Here is a 17,704-nt window from a genome sequence, read left to right on the forward strand (position 1 = left end):
TGAGAGGCTATCATCGTTTCCTCCTGCGTACTGAGCAAGCTTGTTTTTTCCCCTCGCTGAGGCGAGATGATTTTGTTTGTATGGTGAGCAAATCTATCGCCGATGATTGCTCTAATGAGATGATCAAGCAACAGCCGCTCACATGATGAAATCATGATGAGGTCGAATTTTGGAGTGAGTAAAAACATTTCCTCCTCATCGAGCCGCCATTGTGTTGTGGTTTTAGGAGAACATTGGATCATCAACGAATTGTTTACATTTGTAAAACGTGCATTCAGTGTCCGCAGGCTACATTTATCGATTCTTTTGTTGAAATAGCATATCAAATATCCCGAATCCGTTAAATTATAGTGAAATACTGCACATGACACACGATGCGTTGAAGGAAACGTAAAACCATGTGTGGGAAGATGATGAATAACTGCCCGGGTCAATCATTCAAGTACTGCCGCTAGGTAAGTGTGAAATATCAAACGAAGTGTTGTTGACTACAATTGAATAACTTTTATAACACAGAGGACAATAAATGTTCCATTATCGGCAGGTTGAAGTGATAAACAACAAATGAAGCAGCGCTAGAAGATGAAGATGATGATACCCAGTTATGCTAAGGCCAATATCCGCTTGAAGACTCCCATAGTGAAAAGGAAGTGCATACGGATCTTGAATACGTAGATAGACTGCGAATCGAATCGAAGTCGAGCCAAATGCTCACATCATGGTAGCAGATATGAACTGTAATTTAGCAATGTTCGACCTCGCGTGTCCATTGATGATAGAACTTAACTATATTGAAGAAAACAATTCAGGATTACATGTTGGACCATCATCGCTGTTTCTGAGGCGCAAATATGTATCAAACGTGAGTATCTCTTATTACACAGTATTACTCAATGATATAGTATTAGGAAACTATAAATACATATTGGTTGGTGTATGTGCACTTGTTATTTATTTGTAGGTCTTGGATGTATGAATACGTGCATCGTGCTATCAGGTCAATGCTCCGCAGCAAGGACTGACTATTCGGCTACGTGATACGGAATAAGCCTCGAAATCTGTGCTGTTCGGCATGTCCGGCTGCGTATTTGACGTTACACCAAATAGAAGACTCGAGATTAGAACTGGGGACATTACAACGGACGAAGATTTTAGTAAACAATCAGTTGAATGCTACTGGCCGATGTTAATTCATCTAACACATATGACCCTCCTGATACTATTACAAAATTATAAGAAATATGCTATAAGGCTTATATTAATAAAGCATCTGTTATTACATAATATTAAATAACTGTTCTTAATTTTATTTAAAAGTTTAGCACATTCTTTTATCTCTTCGTTCACGGTACTTTGTACTTTCAAAATGCACGTATAATTGTGGAAAACTCCTATAAATCACAGGAAGGAAACTAACATTAAGTGCCTGTTCGCGTTGAAAAATCTACGCAAATAATAATAAAAAAATCTATTTTTAGTTCAGTTTGTTTGGTGGAAGGAGATAGTACACTCGTTTTCCACTGCACTGCAAGCCACATTAAATTTGGAGAATTTGTATGTGCTGCATTCGAAAAGTTCCTCTTATTATAATACATTGGTCCTTTCTTCTGCAGCTTACAAATAAAAAAAAAAACAATGTTGTTTCCATAATCTAAAAACTAAAAAAACCACGACTTGCACCTCGTTCGTTCTTTATCATCCATTGATGTTTCTCAAACTCCATGCAATCATCCAAGGTAACACGATATCATCGTCAATAATTTCACTGGTGCGTTGATCTATTTGTTCTATACGTTTGGATGTGTCTACTAGTGCCTTTTAAACGACCTAAATTTCGAAGCCTTCAATGGTTTACAAGTTTAATTGAGCTGTTCTGACTTGATGTACTGCGGATCAAATCCAACCACGGCAGTACAACAAGTCAACAGATGAACTGAATAGAAAGGAAGAGTCAGAGTGTACTAGGGATGTAAAGGTGGAAAAAAGTGAAAGAGGGGAATACCTTTTTTTTCGCCATGACAACCATGACGATGATTGCACTGATTTTCCCCTCACTTTTTTCTCACAGCTTGCTGCTCATAGTGAGATCGTTTTCGTCTGAAAAGCGAAACGGTAAGCGACTTGCATCATATGTCAACTCGATTTTCCGTGCTGAAATTGTCATCCGGGTCGTGGAAAATATTGACATCGAAATCAAAGGTGTCGATTTCAATGGCAAATGTTCTTTATTCTATTGCATTATATTCTATTCTATTTATTCTAAACCCTGTATAAGTCACATCCAAGGTGTATTAAAAATATCAGGTGGTGGAAAAGGGTCTTTGTGGGGACTTCACATCATTTCAAAACCGTTAACCAATGGTTTTCGCACACAAAGCATAGCAAATAGAACAGATTTCTTTGTTGCCACGTGCATTTTTGTATATCTATTGATTTATTGAACATATGAAATATATATTTTTTATTTATTTATTATTTATTTTATATTGTCAGCCGCCTAGGGTTTCACAATAATATGTCTTACAAACTAAGGAAGAAGGAAGTGTTAAGGATGGGAGATTGATGATAGAGACAAGGACTCAGAAAGACGAGAGCGAAAACTGGACAAGGCGACGTAGTAGTCGAACAAATCATGAGCTTCATTAAATGCTGCGCAAGCTCTCAAAAATGGATCTCTCTGACCAAAAACAGAACGGCGGAAGGGGATAAAAATGGGAGGTCTGTCGCGGAGACGACGAGAAGGGACGTAAATAGGAATGGAGCTGAGGAGCGAAGGAGCATCGATATTGGAGGTCAGGAGGCTGGCAATGAAGTAAGACTGCACGTGTGAATGCCGAGATTTGATTTCCATCAAGCCCAACATACGACAGCGGAGAGAATAAGAGGGCACAGGTGCATTATGTCCGTGCAGAAATCTACGAATAACCATACGCGTAAACTTCCTCTGCACTCTCGCTAGTCTCTGCATAGCGACACCTCCAGCCGGGGTTCACACAACACTGGCGTAATCCAGTATAGATCGAACCCAGCAACAGTAAAGGGCCTTCAGGCATAGCGGATCTCTCAACTCAGAGGCAAGACGAATTATTAGTCCAACGCTTTGTTCGCTTTAGCAACGACATGATTGATCTGATCCTTGATTGTGAGGGAGTCATCGAGCCAAACACCAAGGTCCTTAATAGAAGACTCTCTAAAGATCTGAGTTTGACCAAAAAAGTAATTTCATGAAATTTTTCTGTTAGGACGACCAAAAGAGACAACACAGCATTTAGGGGGGGCAAAGCACTAACCCATTAGACGAGCACCAAGATGAAAAATTATTTAAAAAACTCTGAAGCGATTGACAATCAACAATAGAGGACACAGGAAGAAAGGATATTAACAAAAGATTTGGTGACTTGTTGTTATTTAGTCACAAAATTTCAAAATTATTTGATCTAATCTCACTTAAATTGTCCATGTGTCTCGTAGATAGTGAGGAATTAATGTTAAAATAGGAAAAATAAATGATTTCTTAGATTTCATCCTAAAACATGTCGAAAACACAATGAATTGTACATTAAATTCTCAAAATAACACGAAATAATACACTTCAATCTATGTTTTAATGTTAAATAAGAACTCGTAAAGCTCAAAATACATTGTTGAAGTGTATTTAATCGGAAAAATGTTGAAGATAAATTATGTTGACAAATTAAAAAATTTAAACATTTTTTTAATTCTGTAGGCCTAGCTTCAAGTGACGAATTGTCAAAATGCTCTATATTCCACCACCTGATCTCATAAAACTAATAATTAAAGTGCTTTTGAACCAATCTTAAGAAAGCAAGAGTGTTAAACGGTTATAAACAGTTTTTATACCTATTCACATTAATAAAAACATTTTCTGATTCGTACTCGCGTTACCGAAAATAGCAAGAATGTTAGCATTTTCACGAAAAGTAAAAAAGGCGTTGAAATGGCAAATAGCGTAATATATTACAATAATTTATCAACAAAATAACATAACTTTCATGAAAAATAATGTGTTTTTGAAACTGCTGCCCTAGCCTGCCGAAAACTGGTTACCCTATTTTGATTCATATTCCGGATAGTTTCGCTCATGTTTCAAATTAAGGACGTTTTGATTCGAATTCCGGAAAGCCCCAAAATCTATTCTGTTCAAATTCATACTCACGCTACACTCTTTTTAATTTTTAACTTATTTCATTTTCTAAACACCCAACTCTGAGTGTAGGAGTCTCCTAGACCGACAGAACGACGGTCTTAAAACAATGGGCTCTGGATGCTGCTTTTCTCTTGTGCTCGTACAAGCATAGAACCTAAGAACTTCTATACGAATTGACGATCTGTACCGTACGGCCATCTAGGCATTTGTCACATATCTTCACGTATAGTGGTTTTCTTGTCATTGTCACTGTTTAAATTCATATTTTTATGATATATGTAACAATTTACTTCGGTTGTCCGGAAGTAAAAACATTATGCAAAATTTTGCTTCGATTTCCGGACATAGTTAAATATGAGTTTGGATGAAATTCACAGAACAATTTGATAAAATACTGCTATTTTCACGTTTATAGCCACTTCCGCAATATATTCGGATGTATTTCTATGCACTTGGGTAAGATTGATAGGAATTATCTAGGAAAGGAAACTGTTAAGAATGTATGTGGTGACGAACAGACCGCCAAAAAATATTTATTTACTGTGTCATCAGGGCCTACTAGGCGTCAGAAACATTTTTAATCGATTGTAGTACATCATGGCAATCATATAAAAAAAAAAAATATGTGGCATAACAAGAGTCAAAATACAAAAAAACTTAAATAAAAACACCACGAATGTCCCGAATTTGAAGCTGCCCGTAATTTGAAGCATAACAGTATCTGGCGGCCTTTTGTGTCCTCATTACCCATCCAACCAGAACCTAAGAAAGATGTGCATATTACAACTGATACACAACATACAAGTTATCCCTGAGATATGCTATCAATGTGTACTGAAAAGAAGCCGTGTATCACAAATTTCCACGTATTTAAGTCAAATTTTGATGTTTTCAGCCTATACAAAACTAATTTTGGTGTAATTTTGTTTGAAGTGGTAGATTTTAGCTACTAAATGAATTATTTTATATGATGTGATAATATATGATTCCGTCTCAAGAATATAGTTTCGTAACTTTTTAATATATTTTGAAACTGCATCTTCTTCTTGAGACTCAACCAAAAAATTTTTTTTTACATTTCATTAGGGACGAGTCAAACCAGCACAATTAGTTCAAGGAACTATTAAATATTTGTTTGGAACTCCAGTTTATTTGTTTGGAACTCCAGTTTATTTGTTTGGAGTGTTATGTGGATTTATACTCCTTGCAATGATTTTTCCAGTACCACTCTTAGTGATTAATGCAATTTAATCAGAAAAAAAGAAAAGAAAAAGATCAGATTTTAAAAGATTTCCACATGAAATTAAGCTTTGATTCTTTGGGCATTCTAACATCTGAAGATTAGCAAAACTGAATAAAAAAAAACATCTCAAGATTGAAAAAAGTGTGTCAACGTTTTTTTCGGCACAAACCTAAATGTAATATACAGTTTCATGTGATTTGGATCAAGGTTTTGTACAAAAACTGGATCAAGGTTTTGTACACCCGGACAGTAACATGTTACTTTTTTTTCAAAATCTACTTCACAGTATAATTTTATTAGTTCAATGAGAAAAATCAATCAAAAATAATATTTTTTGTTTCTGATGCAATACAATTTTTCTGATTCACGATACCTTTCTGATAGACCTACTGGTCTTCAATTTTCTCTGTAGATTTTAACTTTGCCTGCTTTTTGTACTTTCCACAAAGACACGGTTTCTTCATGGAGACGGATCGACTACCAAACATGGCCAAATTCCTTTTTCCAAATAGTTTTGGTAACGTTGGATGATTTTAGTTTGATTGGTTGCCTTGAAATACCATACATAAGCCTCAGTTAAATTGCATACACTTTCATCATCTTTCCTTCTTCACATACCTGTTGAACTTTTGCTGGCTTGCACTTCAAGAACTCGTCAAGTTATTTTCTTTTCGTAGCATTTTTATTGTTATTTGTTGAACTAAAAAACCTGTTCCAGTACAACGAAGGAACCAGTAGTATGCCGAATGAATTCATGTTTAAACTTGAGGATTGTGGAACGGGATGCAGTGAATATGTTTGTCTTGTTTTCATAGTGTTTTACCTCTCTTGCGCAGAATGAGAGTTTTTTTTTGCGATATCCTTTAGCAAAGACAAACGCAAAATTATTCATGCTACAAGCTTATACCAAACGATGAACGCACACAATGTATGCAATACGAAAAAGTCTTCCATATAAAGACGACGAAGACAATTGTTAAAACGGTGATGAATTCTGAGACGAGATCTGTGGAGAGGATCGTGTGGTTTGGATGCTCATAAATAATTTATTTCAGTCTTCCTTTTTTACTAGATCACATTCAGAATCGTATAATTTTTCGTCGGTTTTCTTTCCATATCATTTTGAGCGGACATACAAGGTAAGCAGGTTAGCTCGATTTTGTATTACGAATGTGCTTGTCGATTTTCCTTTTCATTAATGAGACGTTTGCGATATTATTACTCCGAGCATAGCGTAGTGTCACATCGCGTAATGTAAACAATATCAATTCAACGATTGTTGAATTTAGTTCAACCAAATATTCAAAGAAATTAAGTTAAAATAAGTCATTTTGAATTACTTTAAAATTATTTAAAAAAAAACAAACTTTCCTTTGGGTGCAAAAATAATCTGTGTGGTTGAAATAAATAAAAAACAGTTTTTAATGAATAATTACAGTTTTCTGAAATAATAATGTTATGATTGTATAAAATTAAACCATAGCCATTGTGAAAAATATAACTATCTAACAAGATCTAATAAAGTTTCTAGGAAACATGTTTGAATCGCCTAATATCTTAAATAAGTCAGAAAATTGTTTTTTGAACTGTGTCAACGTGATACTTTGCTCAATAACATTGTACAATCTTGAAAAGCAATTTACACATACATGCGACCAATCGGGAGGTAATTGAAGTCTTTCGAATTCAATTAATGAGGAATGACGATGGAAGTAAAGTGAAACAACATGGCCCTGAGCCACGAGAATGCACTATTGAGAAACTAGAGTCGTCGACCAATGTGTTCATGTCGATGAAAAGCAAAAACACTTGAACAGTCTTCCAAAGTGTTCGTTGTGCTGTTGTTGTCTAAAATTAATTTCGTTCCTCACTACAATCAACCAATGCCTTAGAGTGTGGTTTCACGACCTCGTAGATGATTGTTGGATAATAACAAACCATGCGAGCTTAAATTAAACTGCAGTTCATCATCGTCATCATTATAAAACGTGTCTTGCTAAAACAAGTGTGTAGTGTAAAAACAAAAGTGCCTCTGGTCTATCGAACACCAATTAAATTCATTAAGCGTTAGCAAGCTCAGACTCCATACGTACACAATAAATATCAATAGCTCATCGAAATATCAGTAGCTCAACATGGTCATCGTGTAGTATAAAATAAAATTCGTAAACACCTCAAAGATTGCATTTTGTGCAAGTAACATTGATTCGCATTAAATTTAATATTAAGGTTGTTGTTGCAGTGTTTATGAAAGAACATTGATTATCATTAGGAGATTTTATGAAAAATGAACTTGTAAGAGATATCTTTTATAATTGTAGGTTATGCTGTATAGTTAGCTATAAGACTTTTTAACTTTTCATAAGTATTAGTAATAAAGTAGAGTTAGAGCTGAAATAGTTTCATATGCCAAAAACGTAAACATAAAGACATTGAACGCATTCGAGGGTTTAATACTGATATCTAAAGTAAGTATAACTTTTTTGGAAAAAAAAATGTTTTTGAATTTGAAACTATTTCCAAAACACTGTTGATGCATCTGTAAAAAATAAATCAACGATAAAATTGATCAATAACCTTCAATAAACAAGGGATATGAACTTATCTTTGATTACTCTAATACTAATCGTTTTAAACATACAAAATTTCATTTCATATATTACAGCGTTCATCAATTCTATAGAATATCATAACGAACATTTCATTTTATATTAAGTTACATAATTCCGTTATTTTATATTCTCATAAATAGAGCAGAGCTCAAATTTTAAATATATTAATTTATTTCAAAAATATAGATATAATATAAATTATACCACAAGTGCAGTACGAATATTGTCCCAATAGTGTTTCAAAAAGTGTTTTTTGATTGTCCAAGATGGACAATCTATGTTTCTATTACAAAATATCAAACAATCAAATGTAACAAATATGATTTGCTGTGATTAAAATGATATTTATCTAATAAATACATTATTTATCATTAATAATAAAATCTGAAAGTCCTTTTCGCAATCTAGCCTTTTTAAATTCTTGACGTGGTTTATTTGGTGAAAATCAATTTTGGATTTATTGTGATTATTGTTATTATTGTTTATTGTTATGACATTGTAATTTTAATGCCAGCATTGCATCAATTGTAAAATTGAATCAAATAAGTTAAAAGTGAAATTTGTTGTAGTTTTCATTAAAACAATTTTTTGCAAAAAACAGCTGTTAAAGGAAAAAAATCTGTGATTTTAAAATAAATGAATTAAAGTTACTCATACTAGCGTTAGAATACGCTGTATATTTTCAGGAAAAGTTTGAATTGTAGTGCCATCTAGAAACAACGGCTCACAACATCATGAAACAGTGTTGCCTCCTATCGTAAAACACACGCACTACTACGAATGGAAATTCTATTGAAAAGGGATGAAATGATGTACGCTTGATTTTTAGAAAGAGGCAGAAGATTTGAAATTTATGTCATCCGACGCCATGTGCATGTTCATCTGGAACGCATGCGCTGTGTCATTTCTAGTTTCGTTCCGGTTTTATATTGGTAAGAGAGGTAAATTATGACCTACAGGATCACATTCCTGCACTTAATTATCGCAACTCAATTTCGACCGTTAATTTGATGAAGCATGGTCTACAGAAATCGTTGTCAGAACAATATTATCTTTTTTGTTTTCCAGAATATGAAAATAATGACTGAATGAACGCGATACAATTTCCCAGTACGGTTTTATAAGGCTTATTCTATTCATTTACTCAATTAGTGTCGAATCGAGAAATTTGACTCGATTGTTCTTTGAAATATGCTTGTTGTTTTGTAAGTCTCGAAGGGAAAATCAATCGAGACGAACAGCCAAAATCGCAGATGATTTGAATTTTGTCCGAGATGATTTGAATATACTCACATTAAATTTGAACGATAGCCAAAAACAAAGAAAATAAAAAAAGCGTGACGTCACCACTGAAACTAACAAAAGTTGCATCAATTAAAACCGTTACTAAGAATGAAATTTCACATTCATTCTCAATCGATAATTTAAATTTAAAGTAATAAATTCAATTTAACGAAGCCATGACCATGACATTTCGATTACTCACTTGTATTAAAATCTCCAGAATCTATAAGAAAGGACATCAAATAGTGTAACAAAATGCGGGATAATTTTCTGTTGTAATCGATTCATTTATTTTCTGACAAATCTGACAAATTGCTTTCGGTATGTTTCTAAAAGTATGACTCTCTTTGTCATCTTTAAAAACTTTTCTTTTGCTTTAGGTAGTTTTTATGTTTCCACTCCGATCTGGCGAGAGAAAATATTTTTTCTCTTTTTGTCTTCTTCTCCTCGTGTACAGTTTGAGCTTCTTGCAGTTGTACTTCTAATAGTTATCGAACAGCGTGTGCATTGCATCGAACTGCTCAAATTTAGTTACTTAAACTATTGGCAAAATAATGCCTCTTTGCTCTTTCGAATTTTTGCTCTATTCATGACAGTGTGATTTTGCTTATCGCGATTTTACGTCAAGACTCAATAAAGCAATGATAAATTATTTATTTAGTGGTCACATGTACTCTACTTTGGGACTTGTAGTTTACTTAATTCACTTAATTACTCGTATTGGAAAAGCACAAACTAAACCTTTCATTATAATATTTTTCACTGGTTGTTAGACGGGTGTTGTTTTCCACATTTTAATTTATAGTTTAGTTTTTAATTCTGCCATTTGTTGAATTCTTCCACTGTTCTATTCTTCTAAATTTGTTTGCTGTTGCGCGTTGTTTTATTTGCTAATCCATATTAATTATTCTTATTTAAATACAAGAATCTCCTTACGAATTAGTTACGTATACATTCAATGTTTTGTTTGCAGGCTTTTTTTGAGAAGAAATTGTGCAAACAAACCCTTTCAAAAGTTTTTTTTGCGCTAGGTTAAACTAGCATTTAAATTCTTTCCTCGAAGGAATTCAACACTCTCAGCAACCACGTGTATCGTTTTTATTCGCTTGTTCAACTCATTTATTCTCTTGGGCGAAATTAACATCACTAACCGAAACTAGGTTTGCTTGTTTCATTAATTATAAGTTTCTTTTCGAAAGTGTTCATTAAATCTACAGTTACGTATTTCCGTCCTAGATATTTTTTTTGGTTCCCACTCTCCTGTACATTCCTCACAATGTTATGCAACTCGTTCTCATCAATCGCAGAAGAACCACAGAACAGCAACATGTATCAAATGGATGTCTATTTCCGGGAATTCTGTATAAGATTTATTTTAAAGTATACGTTGAGTAACCATTTAATGTTGTGTTTCATTTCACCGCGAAATGAATGTCGAAATCATTTCCAGCCAATATAAGTCATCAATAAGGTAGATCAAATGCCAGCCGTTGCTTGGACATGACGATAAACTAAATTTTTGAAGATGTTTGTTTATAGTTAAATTAGATTTCTTTTTATAAAAATGGTAATAAATAAGTACATCGGTATTTATTGACGTAAAAAAAATCAAAAGGACATTCGCGTTGGAGTCATAATACACTGGGAACCGGATAAGTACGAATTGAGGAAGAGTAATCGAAAAGATTAATACAAAACAGTCTGTTCCGGCAAAATATTTTTAAATGTTTCTGTATGTACAACACAAAAATCGCAAAAATCGTAAAACAACTGATTTAAATAGACAACATAGTAAAAACTACTTGAGAAAATGGCTGAAAGTACAGCTACAATATTCAAAATAAATAACAAACCAACATTACAGATCATTACAAACATTTGTCTAAGTCTCCCATTCTAATGTGTGTTTTTTACATGTGTTGGTTTTATTCCTAGCCTTTTTTATGGAAAACCAAACTAAATTATTTTACTTACTGCTACGATATTCGTACGCAGTTGGTACGATATTCGTACGCATAATTAATTAAATACTAAAAATCGCTCTAAGTAAAGTAAAATCAATGGAACATATACGAAAGAACTATATCATATTATATTAAAGTTCAGATATTTGACATATCTTAATAATATTGCAGCGTGTTGCATCACAAACGAAAACATATTACTAGTTTTTTTTCGGTTCAGAAAAATGTATTTTAAAAAGCGGGATCCTAGAATTTTCTTTTCAAACAGCTTTGTGAAGCAATTTTTACAGTTATCGACATACTTTGGATATTTTTTGCAGTAGACAAATGAATATAATGATTTACATCCTGCTGAAGTTTTCTTTAGATTCATTCGTATAGCAATTATATGAATGAGATTCCTTTCTTATATGTATTGGTTTCGACTAAATTGTTTCCTGCCTTGCGCAGTTTGTTAAATTGTAGACTGATTGAATTTTGTACATTGATAATTTAGAGCTGTGTATTGTTTTCAGCTTACTGTTATGCAGTTCTTGTTCTTTCTGTATCGTATATATTGTGTTACTGTCGCCACGTGCCTATATTACAATGTGTGACATACATGCCATTAGTCGTGCTCAACAGCATCATAGCCACAACAATATGGAAACATGATTTGGACACTAGGAATGGTCTTTAACCTATATGTTCGATTTAGGATTAGAGATAGGAAATGGGATTGAAAAAGTATTTGTAAACATGTTTGCCTATCGGTACACTAGCACAGTCGTCAAATCTCACGACTTAACAACATGTACGTCATGTCTTGAATTCCCGTATTGACCGAAACCTCCATATGTGGTACTGAGTGCAATGCTATGGGTACACGAATTATTCCCAAATAGGCGATCTCATTAGTGACTATGGTTGGTTTAGACGGCCAATTATTGTTGTGAAAATGAGAACAAGAAGAATAATGTGTCTACCCGTTAGGATGTCGAGTAATCGGTCATAGAATTTTTTTTATTTAGGTTCACCATTTCACCACCACCATTCACCGTAAATGCCGAAAGAAAATTACCTAAACACAAAATTATCTTGTTTATCTATGTTTTAGTATTTATCATCGGCACAACCCACTGAAAGCAAAATAACATATTAAAGGATTTAATAAGAAAAAATTTGGTGAACAGGATAGGAGTATGAATTGAAAATAATCCCTGCCAAAGAAGATAAACACTGGGAACAGATAAACAGTCTTTAAGATTGCAAAAAACTTATACAACAGTTAAAAAAATATTGTAATGCCTCTGAGGCTACACAACCAAACAAAATGGATATATTATGCCTACCTGTATTATATGATGAAATAAAGAACAAACAATCAATCTGTCATGTCATATTGATCTGTTTCCTGATTTGACCGGAATTCATTATTTAGAATAAATAATTACTTGCACTACTGTGATTGGTGTGTTGTTGGTGTAACCCCTAGTTTTGCTCGTGTAATGCAGCCGCTGCAGCTGCTGCAGCGGCTGCTTTTTGAGCCTGAGCCTGTTTTTCTTGCTCGTTTAGCTCCTTGATGGCTTGAATTTCCTTCTTTAGCTTCATTCGGCGGTTTTGAAACCAAATTTTGATCTGTCGCTCTGTTAGACATAGAGCATGTGCCATTTCAATCCGGCGTCGACGGGTCAGGTAGTGGTTAGTGTGGAACTCTTTCTCCAATTCCAGCGTTTGGTATCTTGTGTAAGTTTGGCGTCCTCTTCTTCGTAATCCATTTGCACCTAAGCAAGAAAAGAAAAACAAAAACAAACCATTGTGAACAATATTATTCTCGTGAACAAAACAGTATTTTCTTTTAATTTACTTAAATGAGAGAGCTACAAAGAAACGAAGCATAACGCCCATTTAAGTACATGAAATTTTTATGTTAAATTTCTTGGGCTTAACTGAAACATTCATAAAGTAACGGACAATCAGCTAATAACCCGAAAACCATGTTCTACGTGTTGAAACGTTCTTAAATCGCAAGACATGCAACTCAATATTCAATTTTTCTTTTGCTACTCGACCAGCGATGTTTCTGCAGCACACAATGCAGGGCAACTGAATTGTAAAAAAGGTCTATCTAGTCCATAGTGAACAAGTCTTACAATCCAATCACTTCTATTTTACTTAGATGCTATTTAAATGTAGTGGTATTTGAACACCCAATGATGAACACCCAATGATGAACACCCAAACGAAAACGAGTTTTCTCCAAGCTGGTTGACAATTTAACAAATGTTTGAAGGAAAGCAGAGATTATCAAACACATAAAGAAATAATTTAGGAATATTATAAAATGTATGAATTATGTGCAACGAAAACTAAATGATATGCGATAAATGTAATAGAACATGAAAAGTATATTCTACAATGTAACAGGATAAGATATTTGAATACAAATTTGCATTTTTTTTTTCAAATTCAATCTCCGTTCGGTTTGTACCTGCATATTTATTTGCCCCACATTTCATTACTAATTTTTTTAATTTTTTGAGTAGTTTGAGCAGTTAAATTTATGCAGTAAAAATATTCTAATAATTTTATATATTTACTGTGGATCAGTTTCTTCTAATTCATGTAAGTATAGCATAATTTGAATTCAAATAGAAATAATTTAATCCTAGATCCCACAGTGATTTTGTATGGATTGACGCAAAATTGTGAAGATAATGAGTTGAACTTGAAAGAATAATATTATGTGTTGTGGAGGTGGGCCAATCAACATGCCCGTCATGCTTTGAATACCTGCAAATAGGTTTACAGTTAATCTTAAATGGCCATTTTGAGAAACAGGAGCAGGAAATGAACTGCGATATATCTTTGCCCTTTTAGATTTTCTTGCTGACCTAGCACACTGGAATATTCCTGGCAATCCATCATGGGCACTTTTGAGTTTACTCCTCAGAAATCTTTTCCGTAGCTCTGCATCCGGATTTTAACTAGTGAATCCAAATTATCGCACTGTCAAAATATCACTACTGACCTAAAAATGAGTAAAATAGCAATGTCATATCACGTTGATGTCGAAAATTCGACCCTCCGTGAAAGATAATATCGCATACATAAAACCACCAATAGCATTAGACAGTTAGCAATAGGTAATCGGGCAGAATAGGTTAATATTTAAACTAAAATATTAAACCGCTTTCTTAAACTCGGTTGAAGAGGAACGAGTATGCAGTTGCCTGGATACAATGATTGCTATAATTTATTTCATGAGTGTCCTGCTCTGCAATATGTACTTTATTGCAAATAATTCATAAAATATTAAAGGAAACCTACATTTGATGTCATTTGACAATTAATTCCATCTTTCGCGAATTCTATCCAGTTTGGGAAAGTGGCTGATAAACTAGCTACGTGATTCCATACGCACAGCCACATTTCATTAACAAAGTAAAGTAAAAAAATTCACAGATTAAAGTGCAATTATTTTTATTTAGAATTATTATTCATATTTATTATTATTTCTATTATTTAGTATTATTTATTATTTATATTTATTATTACTATTATATTTCCCTTTTGTGCTAGTATAATATGTATCTTTCACGAAAAAAGAAACTTCATATTTTCTCTGAATTGAAGTAAACCAACAAGAATATGCAAGAAATTTTGGACTCCAAACCTTCTATTGCTATTTATTCATGAAGACATCTGTGGGAAAGCCAATTCTAGAATGTGTGGATAGATTTGGTTTCCGACCTGATTTCAATGGTATGAGCATCATCAAAAGGCACCGGAGCCAGGCTCGGAGATCAAATATGTGCGGAGATCATTCTACCGTGGAAGGGATGTTAACATTATAATTAAGGGGACTAGATTTTAGCTTAGACAAGTCTATTTTGGAATGTTTGGTCCTAAAAATATCGAACGGTTGCTTCTTGGTTTGACAGCATGACAGAGTAACCCAAGGTAGATATAGAGATAATTTAAGCTTGTATTTCAGCCATAGGATTTTTCGTTTCGAATCCCCTTCACACAAAGAAAAACAGAACCTGATCGCATAAGCGAACACACACATGCATGCACATCCAAAACGTTTACATTAAGGTTATTTGGATCTTAAACAAGAACAGATCAGCGAAAGAAAGGAACGATTGTACTACGACATCGTTGTTTCGTCAGATGAGGTTCAACTAATGGTGGAATGGACGCAAAATGAAACGAAAAACGATAAGCCTTGCCTGTACTTCATAACGAAGTCAACAGCATCCAAGTAAAAAAAATAGACACGCAAAGCGCCGAAACAGAATAGGGCAAGAAGAAGAAACGAAAAATGTTTTAAGACAGCCGAGGCAATAACTGAAGAAAAAGAGAGCAAAGTGTAATCATGACCCAGCATTGTAGCCTGTTTTCCAACGTTTCCGAAGCTCCTCCTTAGATGATGAAGGCGAGGACGGAGAACTGAAACATCAGCAAAACCATTAAACTGCTCCGAGAAAGATCAAGGAACATGATCACGCCTGTGCTCATAAATTATTGCGCAGAATCAGCATCCCCATACACAATTTTATTTTTTTACACACATGCACTTACTGAAAAACTGTGATAACTGAATTGTTCATGATAGCGACGATTCAAAGTAAAACTACTGATCAATAAATCATCAATTCAGGAGTTATTCATTCAAATTTAAATATGTTTAACTAAATGAGCAAATCTCAAATCAGACTAGTCTATTTATGTTGAAAGTGAAACTTTAGTCGATAAAATAAAACATCCGTGCACACACACACACACACACACATATATATATATATATATATATATATATATATATATATATATTATATATATATATATATATATATATATATGTGTGTGTATATATATACATATCATATATATATATATATATCATTAATGAAGGTGAGCTATTCTGGAATGAACAGTATAAAACTGCTACAACTGTGGAAGCTATAGATATATATATATATATATATATATATATATATATATATATATATATATATATATATATATATATATATATATATATATATATATATATATATATATATATATATATATATATATATATATATCATTAATGAAGGTGAGCTATTCTGGAATGAACAGTATAAAACTGCTACAACTGTGGAAGCGATGTAAACTTGTTGTAACGAACCTATAAAATAGGTAAATGTACATTTACCGATTATGATCATATTCTAAAAGATCAAATAGTCACAGTTTATCTAGGCAATAATTATATTTTAAGCTGTTAAAATTTAAGTTTAACTTAAAAGAGCGTTACTATTCATACAAAAAATTTAACTTGTGTTGGCGAAACATGGAAATTCAGCGAAGATGTAACAAGAACATGAAATTGAAATCACGAATTGAAGACATTCTTATAGCTGGGCAAAGACCGTCATTGTGCACCATCTAACTATTTTTTTTTTCTTCAGTATCTTCCCATGGTTAACAATGCCTCCAACTAAGCAGTGCATCGAAACCGATATGTCTTGTTACAGTGACATTGGCGATTTAAATGCGTACTCTGTTTTATATACCTTAAAAAACGTACTAAAAAGATTCTGATTACATTTTAGCCTTTTTCATAACATAATAATAACATAACATAACATACATAATATTTCTTTTCCTTTTACTTCTGTGGCACAGCAACCGAGGTCGCTTCAGGTCTGTCTGCACCATTACTAGTGGGTTTAACTTTCAATGACTTATTTGATTTACCCGTCGCCGGCTAGTCATTCCTACGTATAGCGGCTCGGCTTATTTGGGGTTTGAACCCAGGATAGGCATTTTGTTAAGTCGTACGAGTTGACGACTGTACCACGAGACAGGCTGAAACATATAATGTATAATAAGATTCTGAAAAAAGGGTGGTCTCGTGATACAGTCATTGACTTACATGACTTAACTACATGTCCGTTATGGTCTCAATCCTAGAATTCTTCCCTCCACTGCTACTTTGTACAACAAATTGTACTACAATCACTTAAAAATGGTCACTCTGCTATGCGATTATTCTAATAGAACATAACGCGTTTCAAGTTTCTGTTCATGCTAAAAACACATTATGAAATAAGCGGCTGCTAGCGTATGTACATTGTTCGAAGGACTGAATGTACACTGAAGGACTGAATGAACAATATGAATGTCAAAAAATATATACATTTGATAAAATCAACTTTAACGTGAATAAGTATTTAACCTCATGTTAGACAGCCATTTGTTATATTTTGAACCATGGTAACCAAATATCATTGATCTTAATATTTTGCACTACTAAGTAGTTTGGAGGAAAAATTCAATTAATCAATGACAAAAGCACGTAAAACTTTTTTTAATATTTTCTTTTAATATTTCTTGTAACAGTGGATAACTTATTTAAATTTAAACAAGTGATTATTAAAAACCATTTCATTTTAAGGTA

The 17,704-nt window shown here is 33.4% G+C and overlaps 1 protein-coding gene and 1 long non-coding RNA gene across 8 annotated transcripts in view; one reads left to right on the plus strand and one right to left on the minus strand.

Annotated features, from left to right (window-relative positions):
* The first annotated feature begins 270 nt into the window (after window positions 1–270).
* LOC121589163 lies at window positions 271–1,056 on the plus strand. Its single transcript, XR_006004269.1, has 3 exons — window positions 271–455; window positions 545–862; window positions 962–1,056. It is a non-coding gene; the product is annotated as an uncharacterized LOC121589163 (long non-coding RNA).
* An 8,885-nt stretch (window positions 1,057–9,941) lies between these two features.
* The window catches only part of LOC121590281 (homeotic protein ultrabithorax), a 125,167-nt gene continuing 117,404 nt past the window's right edge, over window positions 9,942–17,704 (minus strand). For 6 of the 7 annotated variants that reach the window (XM_041909793.1, XM_041909791.1, XM_041909789.1 and 3 more), the window contains one exon: window positions 9,942–13,034. In XM_041909793.1, the coding sequence (XP_041765727.1) occupies window positions 12,742–13,034 (293 nt within the window). In that variant the 3' untranslated portion in view covers window positions 9,942–12,741. The remainder of the gene's footprint in view (window positions 13,035–17,704) is intronic. The other variant, XR_006004401.1, reaches the window with a different exon arrangement.

Source organism: Anopheles merus, chromosome 2R (assembly GCF_017562075.2).
Source record: "Anopheles merus strain MAF chromosome 2R, AmerM5.1, whole genome shotgun sequence".
In the NCBI taxonomy this organism is placed as follows: domain Eukaryota; kingdom Metazoa; phylum Arthropoda; class Insecta; order Diptera; family Culicidae; genus Anopheles; species Anopheles merus.